This window comes from Caloenas nicobarica, chromosome 1 (assembly GCF_036013445.1).
Source record: "Caloenas nicobarica isolate bCalNic1 chromosome 1, bCalNic1.hap1, whole genome shotgun sequence".
NCBI lineage: Eukaryota > Metazoa > Chordata > Aves > Columbiformes > Columbidae > Caloenas > Caloenas nicobarica.
In genome coordinates this window covers 103170256-103196102 of record NC_088245.1, presented here as the reverse complement: position 1 = coordinate 103196102, position 25847 = coordinate 103170256, and the positions used below count along the sequence as shown (strand labels likewise).

Sequence of the window (25847 nt, the reverse complement as noted above, 5' to 3'; positions counted from 1 at the left end):
CTTCACCAAAAACCTGTAACTGATAAATATGAAAAAAATTCGGAATTGTTTCATGCACACTAATAAGAATCATCTGGCTCTGAACAAACTGTAATATACTCAACACTTGACAATTTCTTCAAACCTAGAGTCCCCATACGTTTCAGTCCCAACATTAATTCTATCATGCACATGGAAGTATGTGGGGAGAAGAAGGGGAAGAAGGGAAAAGGGCATTGCAGTCACTCTGAAATCATCATGGCAAAATTTCCAGTTTGGATCAGGAAAAGAACAGATTGGAGTTGTCATAAGAAATCTCTTGAAGCCAGAAATTAAGAAATACTTACCTTACAGTGCAGTTCCTTTCCTCCAGATTGTTCACTTTAGAGAAAATACGCTCCCCATCTTCCTTTAAATCCTCTGCTTGCCTCCTTACTTCAACTGAGACTTCCTAAAAGTGGTTTATAGCACAAGTAAGACATCAAGTCATCATGTTTCAGACTCCCGAATAATCTATGATTATGGAACCTCTTATTTGTGGGTTTGCTCTATTTGAATACACATGAAGACAACAGCATACCATGTCTTAAGCTTGTTTGGTTTTAGGCGGCACAGAATGCTGTGTGACCCCTTGCGCAGCGCTGCTGACCTGGCTGCGCTCGAGTTACTGCTCTGCTGATCTACAGAAGAGCTTAACATTTATACAAACCTTCACAACCTCCATTTGGCAAAGACAAAAACCCAAAATGAGGCAAAGAAGTTACAGAGGAGTTGCTCACATTTTAGAAGAGGCAAGTACACACCAGCTTTCGAATCTCTGAGCATGTACTTCGGTTTCTCAGTAAAACACACAACATCACTGTTCCAGAATTTTATTATCTCACTATCTTCAAACAACCACACCCAAAGCATGGCTTTGCATTACAAACACTGAACCTACAGGAAATTTAATTGCGCATTAGCACTGGAATCATCTGAATCACATATGCGAAACAACATCTTTATTTACTTCAGTCTGTTGTAAGCATCTTCAATGCACTTATCACCATATTTCCCAGGTGCCTAAACAGGTGTCTGCTTTTTGCCCCAGGAGGCCTATACTGAACTTAAAGGCACTGACTAATAAACCAGAAATGCATACATGGAATAGATTATATTATGATTTTTCTGCTGGGTAGGCAATTATTTAGTAATTTAGTTAATTTAATTTTCAAAATAACTTCCAGGTGATTATTTCCAGTGCTTGGGATCTCTACCCTAGTAAATTACCTGACCCTAGTAAATTACCTGCAGAGTTGAGTCTGCATGTAAAGTTCAAAAATATTTTTTTGCAAAACTTAGAGACACAAAGAGCTCACAACTTTTAGAGATCAACATTTTGGTTTCTTTTTGAGCTTTTTTCATTCTGCTGCCTGTATATATACACACACAGAGCAGATGTGTATGTATGTATGCAATGTTATTACCAAGACAAAAAAAAAAGAAAAAATAATATACGACTGCATTGCCTCAATTATTTTCTTGCATAAGGTGAAGTGCAACACAGGTTGAACACACAATGAGGCCTTATACATATCAGGCAATCTTGCAGCAGTTTGAATAACATCTTTTAAACACAGAACTTAAGAGACTTGGTTTCTCTGTTTACTTCCCCTGCCACCTGCCAACCATTCCCTGGCCCTGCTCAGTTAAAAATTAACTTCATATTTACTTGCAAGTTGAAGAGACATTTGGCATGTCTCTAAGGAATAAATTTATACATCTTAAATCAAGTGAACGGATGTAAAATAAAACACTAAGTAGCTTCATTTGCTGCTGTAGTGTAGATTCAACATTAACAGGCATATTTTTAATCTCTAAACTTTATTAGACAGAAGTTTTGTCCTATGGAGCTTTTCCATCAAACAAGATCAGAAGAGGAAATCCATGGAAAGTGATTCGACCATTAACAGAATTGGACAAAAGTAGGTATTATTTCCCTTGGAACATTTTTCTTCATAGTTTCAGAGAACTGAAAGCCTTAAAATGGGGAAGGCAGCCACACCAATAAAGAGATAACTCTGGGCAAAGATTGCTTTGATCCTCCTATACCTCTACTGTAAAAAAGAGGATATTACCAAATCAAACAGGTTGTTTTCTTCCATCTGGAAGAAACACACAAGAAATTACTTGATCCAATTGCTCTTTCCTACACTCAGTTCCTGTGCAAACTTTGATCTTCTTCATTTTTCTAATGAGAGCTACCTATAACAGTTATTCCCTTACTGACAAAAGGCAAACACCACACCACATTGTATTCCTAAACAGGCAATGTTCATAAAAATTAAGTCTTTCCCCTTGCACCACTCTCCTGCCCCCCTCGCCTCAGGCAATTTAAAGGATAATGAGAAAGACACTTGTACCTGTTTGTAGAAATCAGTAGAAGGGGATGATCTAGACCTCTCATGGGTGTACTGGGCTTTCTCATGCTGTTCGTGGCCTGCATCGAGGATATTATCTGCTGAATGGTACCTTCCTGAGCTCCTTGGCTCTATTGGCTTCCGCTGCTCCTTCCATGATGCCTGATACTCTGCAAAGGTTCCCAGGCGCTGGGGCTGCTCGGATTTCACAATCCTATCAGCAGCCTTATTGCTGCTACTGTGGTGGACGTTATCTTTTGAAGCATGTGCAGTTTCAAGTTCAACAGAGGCCGCCCGACCTCTTCTCTCATACCACGACTCCTCTCCCTCTTGTGCACCATGAGCTTTCCTATCCGGCCTCTCGGGCTGTCCCTCAGCCAGACCGTGGGGAGTCGGTTTCTGTGCCAATTTCCTATAAGCAGACTTACTTGTTTCTTCAAAGAATTTCCACCTGTCTGCAAACGAGCCCAGGGCTTCTTCAGATGTATTTGGACAGCAATGAGCACGGCACTCATCTTCTGACATCCCCACCTCATTCATCTTCTCCGGTTCAGAGTAAGACTTCAGTTTTTGCTCTGTTGTGAACCTCTTCCTGGCTCCGATGCGAGGAACGTGATGAGTGCCACTCCCTGTAGGGTTCGGTTTAGCTTGTGTAGCCTCGAGGAATCCAGACACATCTTCAGAAACCAAAGCCAATAACGAAGAGTTGTAACTACCAGTTTTCCGCTCGGGTGACCTGGGGAGATATTCAGCGTGGCTGGGCTCCAAGTCCCGTCGTTTGAAGGACGTTGCCCTCAGAACCCTGGCCTGTGCTTCCTTGAGGTGATCTTTGTAGCTGCTGGTAAAGTTGGTGTCTGGGGAGGCAGTGACATTTTCTGCTGAATCTGGCTTCCAGGTCTCATTGCACTCCTCTGTTTCAGATGACCCTACTAAAGTAGCGGTGCTTCTACTTTTCTGCAGCTTTGCTCTTCTCATTTGGATCTCATTTCTCAGGGTTGTTGCAAAACGATCACTCCTTCGTGCCTGTTTAGACAAGTGAGTGTCGAATGGGGCCTCTCGCTGCTCTGTTACCACTTCTGGGTCGTTGTCAGACTGTTTTTTCCCTTCCTGAGCTAACGAGTGCAACATTGGGGTCTTCTGAGGAGAAATCTTGCTATTCTCATCTTTACCCCACCTAAAATCTTTCTGAGCACATCTGTTTTCAGTGGTAAGCACGCAGCCCTTCACATACTCCTGCTGACCATACCTAGTTTCACTTTCCTCAGAGCTGCTCTCGAAGTTTTTCTTTTGTCCAGACTTTTCAATATGATTGGTTTTTTTAGCTTCTTCTACTACAGTACACCTAGCATCCCCATGTCTGTCCATGGGGTAATGACTACTGTTCTCACACGCTTTCAGTGAAGATTCAACAGATGGTTGAGGTAGATAGTATTTTGCTTTTTGGACCATTGTGACAACTGCGGGATTTTCATGAGGTCCAAGTGATGCATCAGTCCCCACTGCAGGTTTCCAGCTGTCATCCTTCAGTTGTAGTGGCTTTGAGCTTCCCTGAGCAGGCTGTTTTGCTGTCACACAATAATAACGACTCTGTCCAGTGTTGTCCACTTTCTGTTCAGCAGCACTGTTCGAAGCGGAAGTGTTGAGCAGACTGGCTTGGTTTGGACTGTAGCCATGAAAATGATCTGTAGGTAACTCCTGAATGCCGCTATATGCCAGATAATGTTGCTGATCTTTAGGCGCAGCTAAGAGTCTTGCATTGTGGAAAAAAGTGCTTTCATCACTGTACTGGTGCTGGTGGTGGTAACTGTAAGTGGGCTGCACAAACCGAACATCAGTGCTAGACAAGGATGACTGCAGTTTGTTCACCATTCCTGCATTACTATTGTACTTTTCACCAGTTGAAGAAAAAGTGTGTTCTGAACTGAGATCAGATTTATAATTGGAGCTGCTGACCCTCCTGTCACATGCTCTGGAGGGTCGCCGCTGCTGCTCCACAGTTTCCAAGTTCCAGTCACTCCTGGGCTGAGAGCGGTTCAGGGCTGTAAAGTGCTGCGTGCTGGCACCCTCTGAGTACGCAGAGCCATGGGCTTTCTCATGGCCTTTGGTAGCAGCAAAGCTGTCACTACGAAGAGGTGGAGGTGGGGGGGGAGGAGAAGACGACTTCTTCTTATCAGGAACATACCAGACAGGTCCAAAACTGGATCTTCCAGAGCTAGTGAGCTTGACATCAGGGTGTTCCTCTATTCTAGGACTTCTGTTGTTCTCATATTGGATGGGAGTTGGCAAATAGCTGGGTTTGTCCTCTAGTCCACTACTGTCATTCAAGAACTGGCCAGATTTGTTTCCATGCTTAATCGTCTCCCAGTGGCCTACTTTGTATAGCATGTTCTCTGTCGAAGAAGTGTCTGCATTGGAGAGAGTGTGGTCAGGGGTGCTAGAACTCGTGGAGAAAGACCCGTAGGCTGAATCCCGCTTACTTTGGCTCCCTAGATGATCAATGCTGCTATTAGACCTTGCTGAAGAAAGTCTTCCATACTGGGCTACTTGTGGAGTGTGGTCCCAGCTGTCCATACTTCCCAAAGAGCTGAATTGGTCAGAAGTGCGATGTAGACTTGACTGATCCCACGAGTTTGACAGGTCATGAGAAGAACAACTATGGTAGAAAGCAAACAAAAAGCCTCAGCATAAATATACCAGTCAAAAAATGCCACAACATAATTATAAATATATAGCCACCAATTTTACTAACATTGATTAAGATCCATCTGCATAGCAGTTACTCAAGACAATCTAACAAAACTGGAAGTTTGAACACAAAGTCAGGGATTTACCTTTATACTCTACCACTGATTCAAAGCTCGAAACTTTTGTAATTAACTCAACTTCCCTTTGTAAGTTTATCAATAAGTAATACACATTTATCTCCTTGAATGCTCCCCTCTCCTTCTGCAAATTGTTGGTTTTGCTGACTTTACTTTTAGACAACTTTAGTTTGAGCCCCATTAGCTCCCCCTTTCCCAGGACAAACTCCAACTTATTTTTCAACTTATTTTCCAGGCACCCCAATTCTTGTAGCTGTTCAACTCACATACTTCCCTGTTCATCTTTTGTAACCTCACTCTGACCTTCTTAAACCCATAAAGTTATTCCCTTGTCCTGCTTATCCAAATCTGCCCATTCATTTAATATTTTCATATCTATATTAATGCTCACTAAAAACATTTGCTTCAAATGCTACCATTGTAGTTCTGAGCCTCCACACACACCTTACCAGTGTGGTTTCAAACCACTCTCAGGTTGACACCCGTACAACATTCAATGTCATTCAATTCCACCCAGTTTCAAAACACTGACAGGAAACCGTCAGCAGGAGATGCCAGAGCAACGTAAGCTCTGCATGGCCAAAACTAAACTTCTCACCTTCCTTCAAGAATCCTTACTGCCACCAGTTCCTCTCTGACACTCTTTCCTCTATAGAAATGTGATTTTGATGATGGATCCCTGGATGGATGGATCTCTGGATCCCTTACTTAGGACACTATTTCAAAATCTTGCTGCTTCTGTTGTTTTCCTACCCAATCAGTTTTGTTCTGTTTTCTTTTATATCTTTCGCAGCATACGCCCTCCTGTCAATCCAACACACTGATGCTGAAGACAAGTCTTTTCAATTATTCTCATCACATCTCCCTGTTTGAACTCCACTGGCAGCCTCTCTTGCTTTTATAAACCAAATTCAAATTCTTGCCCTTGCATGCAAAGCCCCTTGGTAGAAATCCCAGAATTACTCCACTTCCCTGTAGCTATAATTCTATGAAGCATCTATCAAATCTTATACAGTAGGGAAACCTGTGAAAGCTAGCAATGCAATTAGATCAGTCCACATAAAAAATACAGTGATATACATGTGGGTCTTTTTCTTTTTCTTCCCCCATCCCCGCCCCGGTCAAAAATATTGCAATGGTCAACTAAACAGTTCTTTGGAATTCCGTATTAACATGAGAACTGCTTTCTCCCCCACCCCATCTATTACTACAGCCTTTGTAACTTTTTTATACAACATGGTCAAAAGCAATTTATGCAAAATAAGAGAAGGTATACTTCGTATTTATTTACTAGAAGTATTTTATTAACAATATACACTAGCATTGGCCTCATCTTGTGGGTGTTTTGTTCTTTCATTATTTTCGGCATTTTAAAACATCTTGCGGAATACTTAAAAAGGTCTTAATTGTTTTCTCAGTTAGATACTGTGATTCATCTAGAATATGTCTTGGTCATTATTAGGATCTCTTTTGTTAATGAAGAATGTAAGCCAGATATTGCTACGATTTGCTGGTACTTCCCCCCCACTTCAGCACTAAGGAGATACTTGGCATCAACTGAAGTGCAGGAAAGCCTCAATTTACAAGTCTCGTGTAGATCTGCTGGTATCAAACATGAAGCAGAGATCATCAGCTTAAGAGTGAAAGCCTCACTAGAAAATGCCTAATGGAAACTCAGCAGATGCAGCAAAATCTTCAAAGAAAGACAGGAAAGTTTCTGATGGAGTGCTACTGCCAAGCATGGCCTCCTATGGTCCTTAATTGCAGGGTGATCCTCCCATGAACCCTGACAAGGACCAGAGTCCAAAAGCCACTGCTCTGCCTGAAGCTGGCATCCCAGGATACCCTTCTCTCAATAGCTGTTTTAGAGTAGATTCACAAACATTCACAAACACATCTACACTGCCAGTTGAAGTCTGGCAGGTAAAGTTCAGGAATAATCTACAAACACCATCCTTGGCCACTTTGGCCAGTAAGCACCCCCCTCAACCCTGGGGCATGAATTTCTGCTTCTGGGCCCTCCCAGAAACGACATCTCAGCAAATCAGACCACATTCAGACCACATGGGATTACAGACCAGACGTACCTGACTCTATTTGCCCCCAAACTCAGTTGAAGCAGCCTTCTGAAGGCATACTTGCCTCACACCTACACCTGTCAAAGCCAGAACGAAGCAAAGGAGGTTGTTGGTTTGAACTGCACACCCAGGGGCATAAAAGAGGGAAAAAAATAAGGTCTTCTATTACAGTATATCCTACTGGAAGATAATGCAGGGTCTAAACTTTCAGCAGCTTAAGACAGTTCATATCCACACCTCCTGGAAAAGTGCACTCATCCGCAGTCTAGGGTGGGCTAAGGAAAAAGTCTGCATCCGTGCTGTTAAGGTTTGACTTCTGTGAAAAAGGCAGCAAAAGACTCACAGTGGGAAATTAAGGCACCAAAAGTTTGCAAGGTCTAGCTCTCTAGCCTTGCATGAGAGGCACCTAGACCTTGTGCTAACCCAAGATAGCTTACGGTTTTTGAATGAAAGTCATATGATTAAAAAAATACATATACAGTGGCTGCAGAGAGATTGGCTTCTCAAAGGTCCAAATTCAGTAGGCTGGCAAAAAATTCCCATCAAAACAAAAACCAAAACAACAACAAACCAAACCAACCAACCAACCCACCCCCCCAAAACCAAAAAATCCAAACCAACCAACCAACAACCCCCCCACAAAACCAAAACAAGCAAAAAACCCACAGAAAAACAAAACAACAAAAAAATCCAAACAAACAAACCAACCCTACCAAAAATGAAATGCCCAACCCAAACCAAATCAAATCACCCTCAGTTTAATCTAGTATCTACCTAGGTAGTAAGGCCATTTTTCCAAGATTGTTTTGTCCAGCTGCACCCCAGACCTCAAATGCACAAAATCCAGGTATATCCTGCTCAGAAGAGAGCAAAAGCTTCTCTCCCTTGATTGAAGTCTCCATGTTTTGCAAGCCATTTAGTTTTTGCAATCACACAGGGAATGCAGGCAGGGACACTCAGAAGAGATTTTAGGCTGTGAATACCAATCTCAGATGCTTAGCTCAAGGAAGGACAAGAAATTCCAGAAACATACCCTCCTGGGGCTATTTCTGTTATCTTCTTGCATACTGCTGCTTTCAGCTACTGATTGCTGTGCATCCCCTTCAGCTTGATGCTTGACTTAGAGTGCATGGTGCTTCCTGGCTTTGTGAATCGCACTTTGAAAGTGGGGAATCTCTGAAGCTGCTCACCTTCTCTTTTTGCAGACGAGCAAGCCCAAAGAACCCCCACTCTGCAACTGGGATCCTCAAAATACCCAAATCCTTGGGCTGTCAGTCTGGGAATGCTGGGCCTTCAAATACAACTCTGCTTCTGAAACCATCTTAGGCAACAGACACCAGGACAGACGGATCTCCCAAATACATCACCTTCCAAGTGGGCAGCGCAGGCAGCCAAGGGGATCGGGATGGCACGCCCTGGGAACCCTGGTATTAGACTGTACTAAAGCCACTAAATCTTTCAGCAGCATCTGAGAAAGCAAAATTTGCCCTTTTTGTTAATATTGATGTCTACCAGCAGTTGTTGCTATTTCTGACATGTGAGGGGAGAAGAGGGAGAAGATTGCTCTGTTCCCCTTCCCCATAATTTCCGCCCAAAGCTCATTTCAAGCTGGCCTTGAACCAATTTTTTCTTTGTTTTTTAAAAATAGTGATTCACCCATCTCCTATCACATCACACTTTGAGACATATGCCTTGTAGTATTTTACTTTCACAAGGTACAAGGACAACCATCAGGAAGAACAGGAAGCATACACTGATTTATAGCTCCAGCAGAAGACTCGGGACCAAAAGTAGAAATTACTCAAGTTAGGATTGCTACCAAGGACTCTATAAAAGTTTTTAGAAATTTCTGCATTTTGTTTCTATGTACACAGACTTTTACTGCCTTCAAATCTACAATAGAAATCTTATTCAGTTCACCTGTATTAAATTTAAATACAAACTCGGTAAATCAGTGTAAAGCAGCAGCAATTATAATTGAGGATTTGAGAAATATAATGTGCTAACACTTCCGCAAATGAAGTACTACAAAATGCATTTTAAAACCCTTTCTGTCTAAATGTCAACATTCCTACTTTATTCAAGGGCAGAGAGCAAGTTTTTTTAAGAACACTAGAGAGCTTCTAAAGAAAACAAATGCTGTAAAAATTACTGTAAAAGTGACATGAAAAATAAAATCTTCATGTATCAATATTCTTCTTTTTTAACTACCATGATAAATTAACATCAAGAAGTAACGACAGGGAATGTACAGCAGTAAGTATAGAAAACACAAGCCTACTTTCCAAACTGGGATGGTGTACCAGACCAATTTTCTTTAATGCTCATCTTAACTATGGTCCAATGGGAATGGAGAAGAAAAAGCAACAAAATTAAAAAAAAAATACAACACAAACCAAAAAACTCTTGTGAAAATGCTGAAGAATGTCACCTATGAGCAGGAAACAAACAAGAACCTGTAACCAGACACAACCAGGCACAACTAGAACTGCATGGGTGCCAGCCTCTCTCCCCTAGTGCTGAATGAGACCTAACAAATAGTAAGGTGCTTTAAACAGGAACTGAAAATCCTTGGTCTTATTACCTCTCTGCACCAGCAAGAGCACAGCTGTAGGGAAGATCAGATTACAGAAAGACAGTTTAAGTAATAAGACCAGTAATACCTTAAAGTCTAACAGGAAAACATTCTGCACCCTTCCTTTAGGAAAATACTTTTTAATAGCCTGAAACAGTATTTTTCAATTTCTTCTCCCTTTACTATTTCACTTCAAGTATGTTAATTTTGGTTTCTTTTCTCTCACAAAGGTTTAGGACTTTACCAGTGGACACTGAAAGGAAATGCAGTGCAAGAAACAACCTTTTGAGTGCCTTTAAAGCTCGTTCCTTACCTTTCAATCACACGCACATATCACATACTGTTTCTGAAATAGACTCATCCATATGTCAAACTTCCCACGCTCCCCCTTCAAGCACAGGCAACACTAAAGACATGTAATACAATCATTCTGCATTCATGGTTTTAAAAAACACTCAGCGTATGACCTACATTATTATTGTCTTGCTGTTGGAGCTGAATGCATGAAATTTAAACAGAGACTCACCTTGCATGGTAGCGCGAATGCCAGGAAGCGCAGGCACTGGAGGAGGAAAGGTGTGACGTGGCCGTCTCAGGTTGACTTTCTGTAAATTTGGTCGCATGCCAGGAGTGAGGCCTGCAGGCTAGGTCATTTCTTCTGAAAATGAGAGTTAGAACATGTTAGTTTAATGCAAACAGTTCAGTAAAGTGACATGCAGAAAAAAAAAAATCTACCAGGGCAGTAGTTAAGTGCTATACACATGGGGCAGAGGCACAATGACTTTAAATGACAGCAAATGAGACAACTTTCTACATGCATGCCAGTTTTGAAAAGACACCAGCATTCCTTTAAAATGTTTGAAATACAGTGAAACCTCAATGCTCTCCAAGGCCTGTGCTTGCTTTATTTGTTGATTTTGGGGGTGGGGTGGTTTTTATGAGGGGTGGAGAAAAGCAAACAAATTTTAAACTACCTGACACATACCCAGAGCTTTAACAGTTAGAGGTAATACTGAGACTTATGACTCTTTTAAAACATGTCAACGGTACAGTAGGGCTTTGGCAGGGTTTTACTGTAGGTATGTGCTTATGGGAGGAGGTGGGAAGAAAAGAGTTAATGACGGGAAGGATTAAAGCCACGCGCATTGTTTCATACAAGTTAGTAAGAGTGATACAACTAATAATTTTAACTCCAGCCAAGTTCTGCTTCAGCTCTTGAAATATTTGGCACCCCAGGTATGCAGCCCTGGTTTGTGTTTGTTTTGGATTTTTTTTTTTTTTTTTTAAACACACCTCAAAAACAGTTCAGCAACTCAAAGTCCCCAGATATCTACTTGGATATCATCTCCAAATTTGCATGCTTATGTAAACAAAGACATCCCTTCTAAGAAGTACAAGAAGTTGTTAGAGCTTTGTACCTTGTAAACCTTTCTGAAAAACTGCTCTACACTCCTCTGCCCCTTCCTTCTGTTCAGGAATTAGTAACAACAGCTTGCACTTCCTTCTAAGGACCTTACTGCTTCTAACACCTCTTGGCACTCATTAAATAAGTGCATTCTTTTCCCTCAATGTCAATAAGCCTTCTGGGTGGAATTCGGCTACTTCTGTTTCAGTGAGCAGGTGCTGAGCGTGAGTCATTTGTCTAGACCCTCTCAGTCACCCGGGAACAAAGCAGGAACTTACTGAAGGTAATTCATCCTGCCCTTCTCTTTGGCTCATCTTCGAAGTGTAATTTAAAATTCAGAATCACAGAACAGTTTGGGTTGGAAGGGACCTTCAAAGCTCATCTAGTCCAACCCCCTGCAATGAGCAGGGACATCTTCAACCAGATCAGGTTGCTCAGAGCCCCGTCCAGCCTGGCCTGGAATGTCTCCAGAGATGGGGCATCTACCACCTCTCCGGGCAACCTACCACCTCTGTGGGCAACATTAGACAAGGTATAACATGAGACAAACCGCATCTTTCTAAGCCACAGTCTGAAAACAAAGGCTTGCAGGACCTTAGTTCTTGAGGGGCTTTTTAATGCACTTATGTATTGCACTTATGTATTTATGAAGTTTATTACTGCAAGGTTAAATAATTTGCTAAGCTGAGAAAGTGTTCCCTATTTTGAACTTGAACTCTAAAGGCAGTTCTAAGTTTTTTCACTCATTCCTCCTTTTTATAAATTTGGGTTATCAAACAACCACTGGACTGAGAGAAGAAAACTGAAGTTCATTATAAACCCAGTATCTTCAAAACAGGTCAAATTTGAGTACATGGCTTTTTGCAGTACATTCAGGAAGATCTGATGAATTCCATGATGAATTGCCTTTCCAAACTCTGCATGCAGGACTACAAAAGGAGAATAATAATTCTACAGGGAAGCTGTAATTTCACTGAGAAGTGTAGCATCATTACTGTCACTAAAAAAAAGAAGTAATTGTTTCCATAAACAAAAGCCTACTCTTCTCAGCATGACAAAAGAGAAAACAGCTAAGCAGAGCATCACTGTGTTGTTCTTTCTTGGTAGAATACGAAATTCAGAGAGTTGGTGGAGAAGCCCAAATACTCTCGGTGTAAACAAGCGCAAAAGATTCTGCTCAGCCACGCGATGCTGGGCTCCAGACAGTCCTTGTGTACTCCAAGGGCCCCAAGCCCGTGTGCAGATATGGAAAAAAATTTGTTCCACTGTTCAGCTGCACAGAACATTGAAGAGTTTTTCCCCCCAGAGCTCACATCTAATGGTATCAATACCAGCTCGACAAACCATGAATACCTATATTTAGACAAATTCAATAGACCACCTAGGCATCAATTCAGCAAAAAGGTTTATCTATTATGAGACAATTACTTTTCTATGATGCACCACTAAGGAAACACAAGACTAGAAAACTAACAAAATACAAGGTATATTCGGAGTATGAGGAAACAAGGTTGGGAAAGAAGACTTCTGAGATGGTTTGCTATGGGTTTGGCAAATGGTAGAGGAATTCAATCACTGGGAAGGAACAGAAGGGATGCACTTCTAAAGTCAGTACTGTACCTCATGGAACTTCTCAAGATCTTCATAAGATAGCTTCTTGCAACATGAACATCATTTTCAGATGGCATTTTCTGTGCTACAATATCCACCACCACTTTCATCTTCCTGAGCGGCCAAGCAAGGGGAGGAACAGACTGGATTGAGCTGTGATGTGATGCACAAGTGGACAAGAACTTACAAGTTCTGTTTCATTTTTTGTATTTGTGGACACATGTATGTTTTTAAGAGGTACTTTTTTTTTTTTTTTTTAGACAGAATAGTCTGCACAGCCTAAAAATGCTGGTGAAATACCCGGAGGATCGAATCACACAGATGCTCGCTTTCATTGAAGTCCACAACGTGATTAAACATTAATTTACTGTGCATAGTCGACAATGCTTTCCGCTAGATTTTCACCATTTAATTATATTTACTATTTCCTGTACTTCAAGAAACAATTTTTTCTAACAATAAACAGAGCACGGCATGACTATTGATTCCAAAACTCAGCACAAATAGGTAGAAGGACTGGAAAGAAAAGATTAAAAGTCTCAAAACAGGAATATTTTACAGGCAACTAAAGATGCTGGAAGCTGAGCATGTATATTCTAATGTAATGCCTCTGTATTAATTCTGAATGACAGAATGAGATCATCTGAACCTACAACCCAGAAAACCTCTAGCATTAATGGAAGCATTAATAAAAGCATTTCACCGAGAGTGTCTTTCTACCAGTGCATTTACAAAAGCTGCTGGGAGGAAAATGCTGATGAGCTTTGAAGATATGATACAAAGGGAAGAAAACAATTTCTACTGACTATAAAGCAAGCTGCTAGATAGTGGTCTCAATGACATATGTGTGCAAATACTTTAGCAATAAAATAAGCTTTCCAATCCAGTTTTTCAGAATAAATCGGTCCTTTTTATAGTTACTGCTTAGAAGTCATTAAGAAAGACATTCTGAATTTCACAGGCTATAGGGATTAGAGATACTGGCTTAGATTGCTGCAGCAATACTGAGGATGTTGACTGGATATGGCAGGCTCAGGGAGGAGAGAGAAAATGTACTTCTTTGACCAAGAGAGAAAAATAATTTAAGTGGACAAGCAGATTTATCTGTAAACAAGAACAAAAGCCAGAAATATATCTTAAAAATGAAAAGTAGACAGAAAACTGAATAAAATAACGGAACTACCTCAGTATACAACAGAAATATCAACAAATATGAGCCGTGCATCTGTTTTCTGGCACATTCTTAATTCCTGTAGGTACCATTCAGAAAAAAGACCAGCAGATACAGAGGCATGTATTTCTCCTGCCCCCAACAGAATTTCTGTTCTATTCCCATCTACCAAAGAGCACCCTTATGGTAACCCTACCACATACAGGCTTTTTGCTCTTGGAGTCCCAAAGCGAAAGGAGGACAAGTGGCTCTGGGGACCTGCAAGCAGGTGGAAAGCAATCACTGGGACTTATTTGCCTGTTAATGTTTCGTTCCAGCCCTCTGCAGAATGAACAAGGACAGAAGGCCTGACCGCTGGGTCACATGTAAGGCTGCAAATATTTCATTGTGAGTAGCGGCAGCTACACATGACAGAAGCTGCACAGTATTTCTGAGACAGAAAACAGGCTGTCAGTCATCTTGTTACTGGTCCCCTCCCTCTCTTTAGCTCAAAGGAGTATTTTTCATACAAGCAGGGCTGACGTAGCCACACGAAGACACTCTGACCCATCTCAAGAGTGAGGTAATGAACAATTCCTCCAGCGATTTTTCAGGTAAAACTTTGGAAATGTGAAAATGAACCAAGAGTCACACTGATGTGGTATTTTAACCAGGACTGCCCAGGAGGCACTTCATAGAATCACAGAGTGGTTGGGGTTGGAAGGGACCTCTGGAGATCATCCAGTCCAACCCACCTGCTAAAGCAGGTTCACCCAGAGCAGATCGCACAGGAATGTGTCCAGGCGGGTTTGAATGTCTCCGGAGAAGGAGACTCCACAACCTCTCTGGGCAGCCTGTTCCAGGGCTCTGGCACCCTCAGAGTAAAGAAGTTTCTCCCTACGTGCAGATGAAACCTCCTGTGCTTCAGTCTGTGCCCGCTGCCCCTCACCCTATGGTTGGACGCCACTGAGAAGAGTCTGGTCCCATCCTCTTGACATCCACTCCCGAGATATTTATAAACTTCGATAACATCCCCTCTCAGCCTTCCCCTCTCCAGGCTGAACAGACCCAGCCCCCTCAGTCTCTCCTCACAAGAAAGATGCTCCACTTCCCTTTGTAACAGCTGTCTTGCGCTATTTCATGCCTCTACGCTGCCCGAAATATATTGATCCTTATTATTGCTTTTCACGTTACATGTAAATAATTCTCCAAGACAGCTGAGCTTGTCAGCGGGAAGGGCGGAGGAAGGGACCGAGACTCCCCTCCGGTCCGCAAGCAGCCCGGCCCCGCCCGGTCCCCCCGCGCTCATCGAGGCAGCTCGACGTTCCCGCCCCGCCACCGCCCCCTGCCGGCCGCCTCCAGCGCCGCGCCGGCCCCGCCCCGCCCTCCACAAACCACGGCGGCTCTCCCGCTTGTTTTACTGTTTTTGTTACTCATGACAATTAGTCCTTCCTCAGGACATTACCGTGGTGCAATGCTCTGCTGTGACCCTGAAACACACGGCACGACAGTACAGTAGCGCTGTTGGCTGTTGTATTATTATTATTATTATTATTATTATTGTTTTTCCTCTGGCAGCTGCAGCTCTCGGACTGCAGAATTCACGGCACCACCACTGATCAGTAGTAATTATTTATAGTCAGAGCTCCCTATAGCACACCTAACCAGAAGTGGGCATTCGATGGCAGTCATTGCAAACGCAATGCTTCCTGCTGCTCATCTGCATCAGCTGCACCAGGAAATAAAACCTGGGTTTACACACAAATTCCCAGTTTTTCTAATTTAAAAGGAAGGATGAGGCAGTGGCCTCAGTCAGAACTGAGCTGTATCTGCAAAGAACTGTTGCGTGCTGTCAGCACTAATTTTCTGAGTTAAAATTGTTGTAGCGGTTACATTAAAGTTGCTTTAAAAAAAATGTATTCAGTTTTCAGTCACTTCAGTTTCTACAGACCATTCTTGGATGCAAAGCTGCAGGCCACTGTTCCACGGCACAGTCCACGTGTTTCAACGTACAATTCCCTGCAAGGCCTAGAATTCGGGAACCAGTCAATGCAGTTAAACTGAACAGCACCTATCAAAATAAGTTCTCTGTCCATTCACCAAGATGCACCTCAGACTTTTCAGTAGTGCTTTGTTTCTTAAAAACAGCCCAAGTTTACACTTTTGCAGTGGCAGCGGGAGCTCCAAACTATTTTAAACCTCAACTATAATGACGAATTTGTCCCTATTCCAGTGTAAGGTAAATGGCTACAAGACTGCGCTGCCTAGACGTCAAGGAAACGCAGAATGGCTGCAGCACTGAGATGGAATGGAAACCTACACGTGCTTAAAGGTCAAAACCAGAGCTCATCGGCATTCTCAAACAAGAAGCACACTCGGACACAGCACGCATGGAACGGCACGTCTCACAAGGTGCCCTCGGATTGTTTCAAAGCCAAATAAGCCAATTCATGCTGCAGTTGTTTGTCCTACGGAAAAATAATTCCTCTCGTACATTGTTAAGATGGCCAGTTATGCACAGTGTTGGCCCAAGCCAGCCAAAGAAGGAACTACAGGGAGGTCAGACTTGGAGATCTCCTCAGCAAGCCATTGGTTTTTATTCCATGTAGAGAAAATGTCAAGGATTTGTAGTGACAGCACAGGTGCCCTTGCTTGTCCCTTTAAAAATCCTAAATGACTCTGTAGTCCCCAGCTTTCGCACCTCACCTCCTTTAAAGTAACACCAGGCCAGACATACTAACACTTAGTTAACAAATATTTTTTAAATCTGTATGTGCTAGGGGGAAGAAAAAAAAAATCCTTCCAAGCCATGTATTTTTTTTTCACTAATCTTGTGCTCAATGGATTAAAATACACTAGAAGACCAATATATAATACAATTAAATGAATATGCAAAAAGACACTGTAAATAAACTACCAATTCACTTATTCTATTTATGAAAACATTTATTCAGATATTTTAAGTCTTCTGAATCCATGGAGGGTGGGAAAGGAAGCTGAAAACCACCATGAAGCTGTAGTGACCCACAAGGGCCTCAAATAATAATAAGAAATAACAATGTCACTGGTTTTCCTTCCAAAATTAGTTAAATATATTTTTCCTTGCAGATTGTGAAGACCTCACCCAACTGCCTAACCTGGGAACTCACAAGTAGAACAGTAGAACTTTTTTGTTGTTGTTCTAAAAATAAAAAAAGATAAAATCATTATCTGAAAAAATTTTTTTTTTGAATGAGCACTTATTTGGTCAAAATATCTTCCTTTTTTTTTCCTCATCCTCTGTTCAAATAGACAAACAACATTCCTTTCTACAGAATGCTGCCCTCTGCAGACGAAGACATCAGGCGCAGTCATAGAATTCACATTACTTCCCGTTAATTTAGTCACCGCTGGCAGATCTATCTGCCAGGGTAATATAGGAATAAAATATCCACAATTTGGCAAAAGACTAAGGTCCAGCAGCAAAGCTATATAAGGAATGTGAACAGCTTCTTGCATGACTCTCAATAATTCAATACAACCATGAGTTATCCTAATCTAGGCTCAAATGGTTGATATCCATACCATAAAGAAGCTCTAGATTAAGTGCAATATAATCCCCTCCTTCTTGCCATTTTCAGTGTTTTCCTGCCTCCCACATACCTATCTGTATCTTTGGATGCAACAGAAAAACAAGCAATAGGTAAAAGTCATTCTAGAAGGCGAGACATCCAAACTTGAGGTTGAACACTTCTCCTGAACAGTTACTCTCCCACTTCATTTGTTCCTTATTTCTTTGAAAATGGAGAAAGGAAGGGGTGGTGGTATATATGTGTGAAAGAATATGACAAGGAAGAAAACCACAGAAAGTCCCCTGAAAATGTTCATGCAACAATCCCATATCAAAGGACCCCCCCCCAAATTAAAAAGTTCCCACAATATATTTTGAAGTAAACCTTCACTGTCATTCATAACCAATATGGATGATTTTTTAAAGTTATATATATACACACACATATATGTATAGATATACACATACGATATATACATATAGATGTGTGCGTATATATATCTATACATATATGCAAAGTCACTTCTTGGGCTTTTCAAAATATGCCCACAACTTCTCTTTCCAGGTTGACGGTTTTGCACTTCAATGACTTTTTTTTGTCTTCCCAATACACCGAAGCCCTAGTGAAACGTGACCCACAGTCCACTTCTGAATTTCTCTCCCTGCTTCCTTCTAGAGCATCACAGACTGAACTGCTTGGTTCCCTTTTTGTAAGGTTGTCCTACTGCCTTCCACTCAGATGCAGCCCTGGATGTCCAAACTTTCTGCTGTCCTGAGCCCAGACAGCAGCAATTTAAGTGCTTTTTCTAAAGTATGCTCTATGCCAGCATTCACACTGTCTATCCAGGAAAGCAGATCTATTTTGAGCTTTATAAAAACACCACAGACCATCTCTCTTTCACGCTTACTCCCTGAATTTAAAAAAATATCTGAATGGAACTTTATTTGGGATGAAAATTCGTTGAAGGTTGTTATATTAGGTATCTGTTGAATATTAAATGTAAATGCTTTCACATCATTATTGATAAAATACTGCTTATGTGAGATTTAAAAAACTAGTATGCCAGTTCAATAGCCTAGGAAAATGAATTCAAAGGTGAAGCTTGTAGTATCAGAAATCATCAACAGCAACATTACTGTTAGCTTGTCAACTGCGCACTCTTTCCCAAAATAAACACGTGAGGGCTGGCATACATAAATTCAAAGTACTACTGGCAACACTCCAGCCATGCCAGAGTTTTTATTTCAAGATTCTGCTTCTCTTCATTAACAGCAGCACACACCCGTTTGTCACAACCAACACTCTTTGCATTTTAGCATCTATTCTCTTGGCAAAATCCCCTGTGACATACTTCACCGGAATGGGGTGAACCACTGATGAAAACTAATCAGCCTGGTGTATGAAAAAAGCTCCTTTCCGACCTCAGGCAGCTGAGCCCTGCTGCTACATCCCCTTGGTCCGATGACAGCTGGATTGGCCACAGGCAGAAAAATCCAGACATCCAAGACAGTGCACGTAACGTGCACAGACACACACACTGCAGAAGATGAACAGTTGAGAGAGAGAACAGTTGGTGGTCTCAAGCAACGCTGAAACCCATGTAGAGAAATTAAAAATAAAGAAAAGAATTTTAATGAAAAAAACCAGTCATTAGCAGCCTGGGCGCTCTATGACAAATCTACGACAGCCCTACCATACTCAGCTCTTTTCAACATTTAAATGACCTCTGCATACACAACACCATAACCATAAATTGCCATGCATAAAAATAAAAGCCAGTACCAGTCCTTCCTTAAGTTGGGAATTATTTAGCCAGCTTTTGAGACACGGAAGCTGTGTCAACACAGAGGGTGCAGCAATACCAACTCCTAATAACAAACCATCTTATTCCTAATCTAAAACTGGTGCAAACTGGCCACAAACAGCTTCTCTTTTCTTCAGGGAATGATTGCTACCCGTCTTGTCCAGACTGAAGCCATAATATCGAAATCACCCCCACACTGAAAAGAAGATAAGGGTGTCCCGACATGACAAGACCAACCAAGGACAACTCAGTTCCCTGTTTCTTGAACGTCTGGATCAGTATTCTAACTCAAACCTCCAACTATTTCCATGTAAGAGCAACACTCAAATTCTGGCCTTCCTATGGCTATTCTGAAACCTTTTTTCCCCCCAAATACAGCAGCAGAAGTGACTTGGGTTCAGCAAGACCTAAGAGAAGGAATACTGAAAATAATATCAGCCAACAGGACCAGTAAAGGAATTCATACAGAATTATGAACTTGTGGCCCAATTTAGACTTCCCCACCCAAAAGCTTTTTCTAAATTTCTGTTGAAACCATGCTGGTAGTGGTGGCATAGAAACGCAGAGGATAATGCAACCTTGAAGATACATTATGCAGTAAAATTGTTCACGAAAAGGAACGGCTAAAGCAGATGCACTGCAGGAATGGTATTTAATTAAATAAATATTTCGAATAATACAGCAGGTCTCAATTACCAATGATATAGTCCTTTGTAGCCAGAAAAAACATTGGAATAAGAAGTAGAACCAACTCAACAGGCCCACACGAAGTATTTTTGCTCATCTATTTAAGAGCTTGCATTTGCTAAGTATTCAAACATTGCTTTTCAGCCTATTCTCACTGCACTTGGGATTCTCAAGTAATCTTCCAAATACTAGCCACGTAATACAGCATCCAGGAGCCATTTGTTCCAGCTTAGCCACGACTGAGACAAAAGATGAGTGCAATAGTGTAGAAAAATTACAATATTTTCCACATTAATAAAGACCTCAATAAGCTTTTTATGCAGAAACTTTCCCTTGAGGCACCTCAATCTCAGAAGGACAACAGAGATTTGAAAGGAAAAAGTGCTGCATAAAAGAAAAATAAAAGGAAGGTGGGGAGGGAGCAAATCCTCTTCTGGAGGAGCTCCTTCTGGACTACACATACAAGTGTAGCAAAAATTTCTAGTGCTTCCACTGAATGTAGCATGTGAAGATAGCTATGCAACTGTAAATCACTGTGATATATGGCACGGTTTAAAAAAGGATTTTTATTGTCATAATAACTATTTTCAGATTAAAACAGACATTAGAGCTTTGGCACATTACAGAACTCATAATTTGGGCGTGAAATCTCAGCTGCCTTAACGTGTTGGAAGCCCGAGGTGTAAGGTGGTTGGAGTTGCACAATCACCCTGAGGTAACCTCTCCCTCCTTAATGTCCCAAGGGCAGTCCAAGTTTCAGGTGGAGAAGCTAATTGTTATATATCCCCTTCTTAATCTCCAACTGCTGACTGCAGCTGTAACAGCATTATAATAACAAGCAGTACAATTTGAAACACTTACGCATACATCTACAATTTCTCCATTGGCAAAGGGCAGATATTTTCCCTCAACTTCTTGCAGCATGAGTTCCTCTCCTGCTATGCCTGTATTAATCCAGGCCAAATCTCTCCAACATTTTGTGTAGAGATTCCTCACTGAAGTAGAGGGGATCTTCATGGGCAGGTACAATGTTGTCACTGCTGTCAACCAGAGCTCCTACCAGTTGGTGGGGCTGCAGGTCTGTGCTTACTCTGAGAAAGGCAAAGCCACCACCTGCTGTCCCTAGAGCAAAGCTGGGGGCTGCACAGAGGCAAGTGAAAGAAGCTGTCTCCTCTGCTGAGGCTGGCTCTACGTCCTGCTTCATCTCCTGACATTTTATTGTCAGACATAGAGCTGGACCCCAACGTCAATCCTCCCTACTACAAGACAGTGCCGATCCGTATCACACAGTGGTCGAGCAAGACTAAGATACAGGAGATGGCCATAGAAGCATGCATGGATAAGAATGACCTTTCTTCCCCTGCACTGTCTCTCATATGGAGTATCAGGGTCATCCAGAGACAGTGATACTCTTCCTCCTGTTGCAAGGGGACTAGCAGCTGCGCCTGGCGAAGATGGATCCCTTTAATCCCTGCACACAGTACTGTACCTACAGGATGCACAGACTCGTCTGTGTCTCCACTCCTGCCTGAACCTTCCTCCCTCCATCACACACACAGAAATGGAAAGGTATGTCTGAATCCTGAAAATACAGGGCTTAATTTCTTCACTCCTCTCAATAATGTTGAGACTCTTCCAGAAATGTACACATGAAATAAGAGTTCATGAAAATGAAATGCAATTAATGCAAGGATATCACAGAATTATAGAATAGTTTAGATTGGAAGGGACCTTCAAAGGTCAGCTAGTCCAACCCCCTGCAACAAGCAGGGACATCTTCAACTAGATCAGGTTGCTCAGAGCCCCGTCCAGCCTGGCCTGGAATGTCTCCAGGGATGGGGCATCCACCACCTCTCTGGGCAACCTGGGACAGTGTTTCACCACCCTCATTGTGAAAAATTTCTTCCTCATGCCTGGCCTGAATCTCCCCTCCTTTAGTTTAAAACCATTACCCCTTGTCCTGTCGCAACATGCCCTGCTAAAAAGTCTGTCCTCATCTTTCTCATAAGCCCCTTTTAAGTACTGAAAGGCCACCAATAAGGTCTCGCCAGAGCCTTTGGTTCCTCCAGGCTGAAAAAACCCCAACTCTCTCAGCCTATCCTCACAGAAGAGGTGTTCCATCCTTCTGATCATTTCTGTGGCCTACTCTGGCCCCTCTCTAACAGGTCCATGTCTTTCCCTCACTGAGGACTCCAGAGCTGGACACAGGACTCCAGGTGGGGTCTCACCAGAGCAGAGTAGTGGGGCAAAATCACCTCCCTCCACCTGCTGCCCACGTTCCAAGATACAACTGGCCTCTGGGCTGCAAGTGCACATTGCCAGCTCATGTCCAATCTTTCATCCACCAGTACCTCCAAGTCTTTCTCTGCAGGGCTGCTCTCAATCCCTTCATCCCCCAGCCATTATTGATATTGGGGATATTGAACTGGCAATACCTCTGCCAAAGATTCACCTGTGATAGCCAGCTCATCCCGACTCAGAGAATCAGCAGTGGACATGAACAAGGCATCATCCCCTGTGCCACCCCTGTGGTTCAGCCCCTTAAGGCAGCAGTTCCCAGAGCCACTGGTCCATGTGAAGAACCCGCTCCAGTCCAGCCACTGTGTCAACATGCTCAAGTCTTCAGTAAGTTTATGCTGATCAAAAAAATAAACTCCTACTTAACCTATTAACTGCAACAATGCTGTTTCCCTTTATTTAGATACCCCAGGAACAATACAGGCCTTATTTTGAGCAGATGTGTGGCAGCCTTAGAACACTTAAAACCATTTAAGAGTTGGAAGTTTAAAAGTCTTGACCAGACAACTCTGATATCTGGGATTCCCAGAGCAGAGCTGATTTTGTTTAGTGGATAATGTTCTTGCAGGCTTTTAGGCTTCTTTTGCAGAAGCTGAATGTGCCAAGATACACACCCAATTTCACCTCATTAGACCTGAAATCCAGGTCCAATCACAGAATCACTTCACAGCAATAATACCACAAATCTTCAATAGGTTATTCCTCTTCCAGCCCGCCTCAGACCACTCCTTCAGATCTTAATCTTTAGTTACCCTAATTATCACCAAGAGTAAGTTTTACAAGAAAGTAAATCTGGCAAAAATAAAACTAAAAAACTGCAAGTTGAAACGTGCTTGGATACAAAGAAAACAAATCAGAAACTACTTCAATGATTTTTCGAGGTCAGATCAGTTACAATGGATGACAATAGACAGGAAAAAAAGCTCTAGCTATTAGTAATATTCACAAGTAGTTATTCCTGCTGCTAAAGCTTGTGTGCTAAAAAAACACAGGGGCTATCAGCATCCCTCTGAAGAGACTAATTTAATAACTGAATTCACCCGTGCACTCTGCCTGCATAAACCAAGGTATGGATCCTGATGCAAGGTATCTATGGACAATCTCACAACAAATAATGATACTATATATTCACATGCAAGTTGTGCCTATGTCACTATTTTTAAAGCTGGAGCAGTGAACATGGCTCTAACACTGAATACTTATCTGGTTGCATTTATGTACTAGACTTAGTCTTGTTCAGCTGGAAAACAAAATTGTGTTTTAACACTAGTGTTAGGGTGGTACAGAGCTCCCTCACAGAAGTTTAAACAGCCTCAAGGAACAGAAAAGATGTCTTTCATACATAAAAAGATCACTGAAAGAGACACACTGAATACTACACGAGCTCCACGTGATTAATGAAAGTCTAATATTTTATAGCTTTACTTGAAGTTCAGTGAGGTCAGCAGAAACATGTGATGTGTTTTACATGCCAACATTCTGCTATGTATTATTATGCTTTATTATAAACCAGGAACCCACAGAAGTTGATCGTAACTCTTCTGGGATCTCGTCCCACCAATACAACAGGCAATTCCTATCTGAGCAGCTGACACTCGAGGGAAGCTCCAGTAGCCTCGCTAGATTAAGGATTTCTCTAATGGAACTGGCTGCTGTGTCTGGTCACCACTAAGCAGATAGAGACAGAAACACATCCTGAGCCCGTGCTGCTCTGACACCCCACCTTCACAGCATATGTTCTTGAAGAGCAGGAAGCAGCAACTGCCTGGCAGTGAGAAAAAAAAATCCTCCTCTGCCAAATTTATCATTTAACACCCTCCCTCGCTTCCGCGAACTGCACGAAACAAGTGTATTTAAATGATTTTTTTTTCAGTTTGCTCATTACTTCATATTCCTCTCCTTCCCAAGAAGAAATCTCATGACCCCTCTGTGGATTTACAGGGAGGTACAATTTTGGTCTCACATGTTTATCAGCATACTTGTTTCCTCTTGCACTGTTCCGTAAAAATCCCCTGGCATCCTTTGTGCAACCTCTGCACATGTCAGCAAACTGTTCACAGCCTGAGAAACTTTTTCCCACTGAATTTTCTCTTCACACCAATAAAAGCTCAAGAATGAAAAACTCCCAGGCCTTGACACTTTAAGTTCCACTAACAGACTAACTCTGCTACCCCATTTGCCCTGATGACACATCCTGGGATGAAGAAAGCGGCTCAGTAAAACTAGTTGCAGACCTCTCAGAGAGCAGTAACTGCAAACCAGCCCAAGGCACGGCACCGCTGGGAGATGAGTGGCTTTGCTCAGCAATAGAAAGCACACTGAAGCCAGGTCTGCGGCAGAAACAGGAGGCAAACTGGCAAGCAAACTGCAAAATACTCTTCTCGAAGTCACCTCCCTTCTTCCACACCTGCTGACTCCACTTCAACAATCCTACTATGAAATTTTAATCAGATATACTTGAGACAACCCTGCATGGCTTTCCCCTCCCTCCCCCCGCCTCCATGGACAAGTTCATAAGGTACAAAAAAGCAAAGATAAAAGCACCCACAGCACTTGCTCACCCCAGCAATGGGCCTTAGGGGCGAGGAGCTGCTGGAGCTGCTGCGGAGCCGGTGTCCTGCCTCCTGGCCAGCCTGGCAGGAACCTCCAGCTCCAGCACGGCCGTAGCACCTACCCGGGCACTGCGCCGGGCAGCGCCTCCTCCCCAGATCCCTTTCCTGGGGACCAGGCACGGCTCCTGGCTGGCAGGTGAGCCCCCACGGCAAGGAGCGGGACCAGGCCACGAGAGAAGTGATGAGGCCCCAGCTGCGGACAGGCGTGGGGTGCAGGGTGGCACCCACCTGGGCTCTGTCCCCAGCAAACGCAGATGATGCTGGTGGAGCAGAGCATGGGACCCCGCAACCCTCTGCGACCGCCCGCCCGTCCGTCCTCCTCCTGCACTAATCCGCACCGCTGGGCCAGATTAGGGGATATAATTAGACTCACAAAGGAGCCTTGTTACTGCTCCCCACTAAGAGGCAGGAGCAGTTTTGATTAGTCAGACCAGCAACTCCACTGACCGACTCTGGTGAACACTGCCTGCAGAGCTCGGCGGCGAAGAGTTGAGCAAAGCCCAAAAAATGAAACCAGAGGACTGTTCCTAGAGGAGGAGGGAGCGGGGATTTTTATTTTTAATTTGAAGTTGTATTTGACGTGGCAGCTGGAAAATACATTGAGATTACAGTGCTGAATTTTTTTTTTTTCAGCTGTTTCATCCTTTCCTTTTGCAATCCTCTAAGTAAACACACAGGTGAACAGACCAGTCTGGGGCACTACATTGAAAAGTTAATGTCACCTATGAGATGACAAATCTGCTCTAGGAGCTAAGCTAAAAGAAAATCTCCAGAACATCCTGGGCCTCTTAAGATCTGATGGGCTGTCAATAGCATTTGAGAGTTACAGATGTTTTTCCTATACATTAAAAACAACCAGCCAGTCTTTTCAGGGAG

The 25847-nt window shown here is 42.6% G+C and overlaps 1 protein-coding gene across 1 annotated transcript in view; it reads right to left on the bottom strand.

Moving 5' to 3' along the window:
* The window catches only part of SHROOM2 (shroom family member 2), a 125854-nt gene that overhangs the window by 35414 nt on the left and 64593 nt on the right, over nucleotides 1-25847 (bottom strand). Inside the window, exons 3-5 of the mRNA XM_065658673.1 lie at nucleotides 10380-10511; nucleotides 2382-5031; nucleotides 327-430 (exon numbers count right to left, since the gene is read on the bottom strand). Of these exons, the coding sequence (XP_065514745.1) occupies nucleotides 327-430; nucleotides 2382-5031; nucleotides 10380-10511 (2886 nt within the window). The remainder of the gene's footprint in view (nucleotides 1-326; nucleotides 431-2381; nucleotides 5032-10379; nucleotides 10512-25847) is intronic.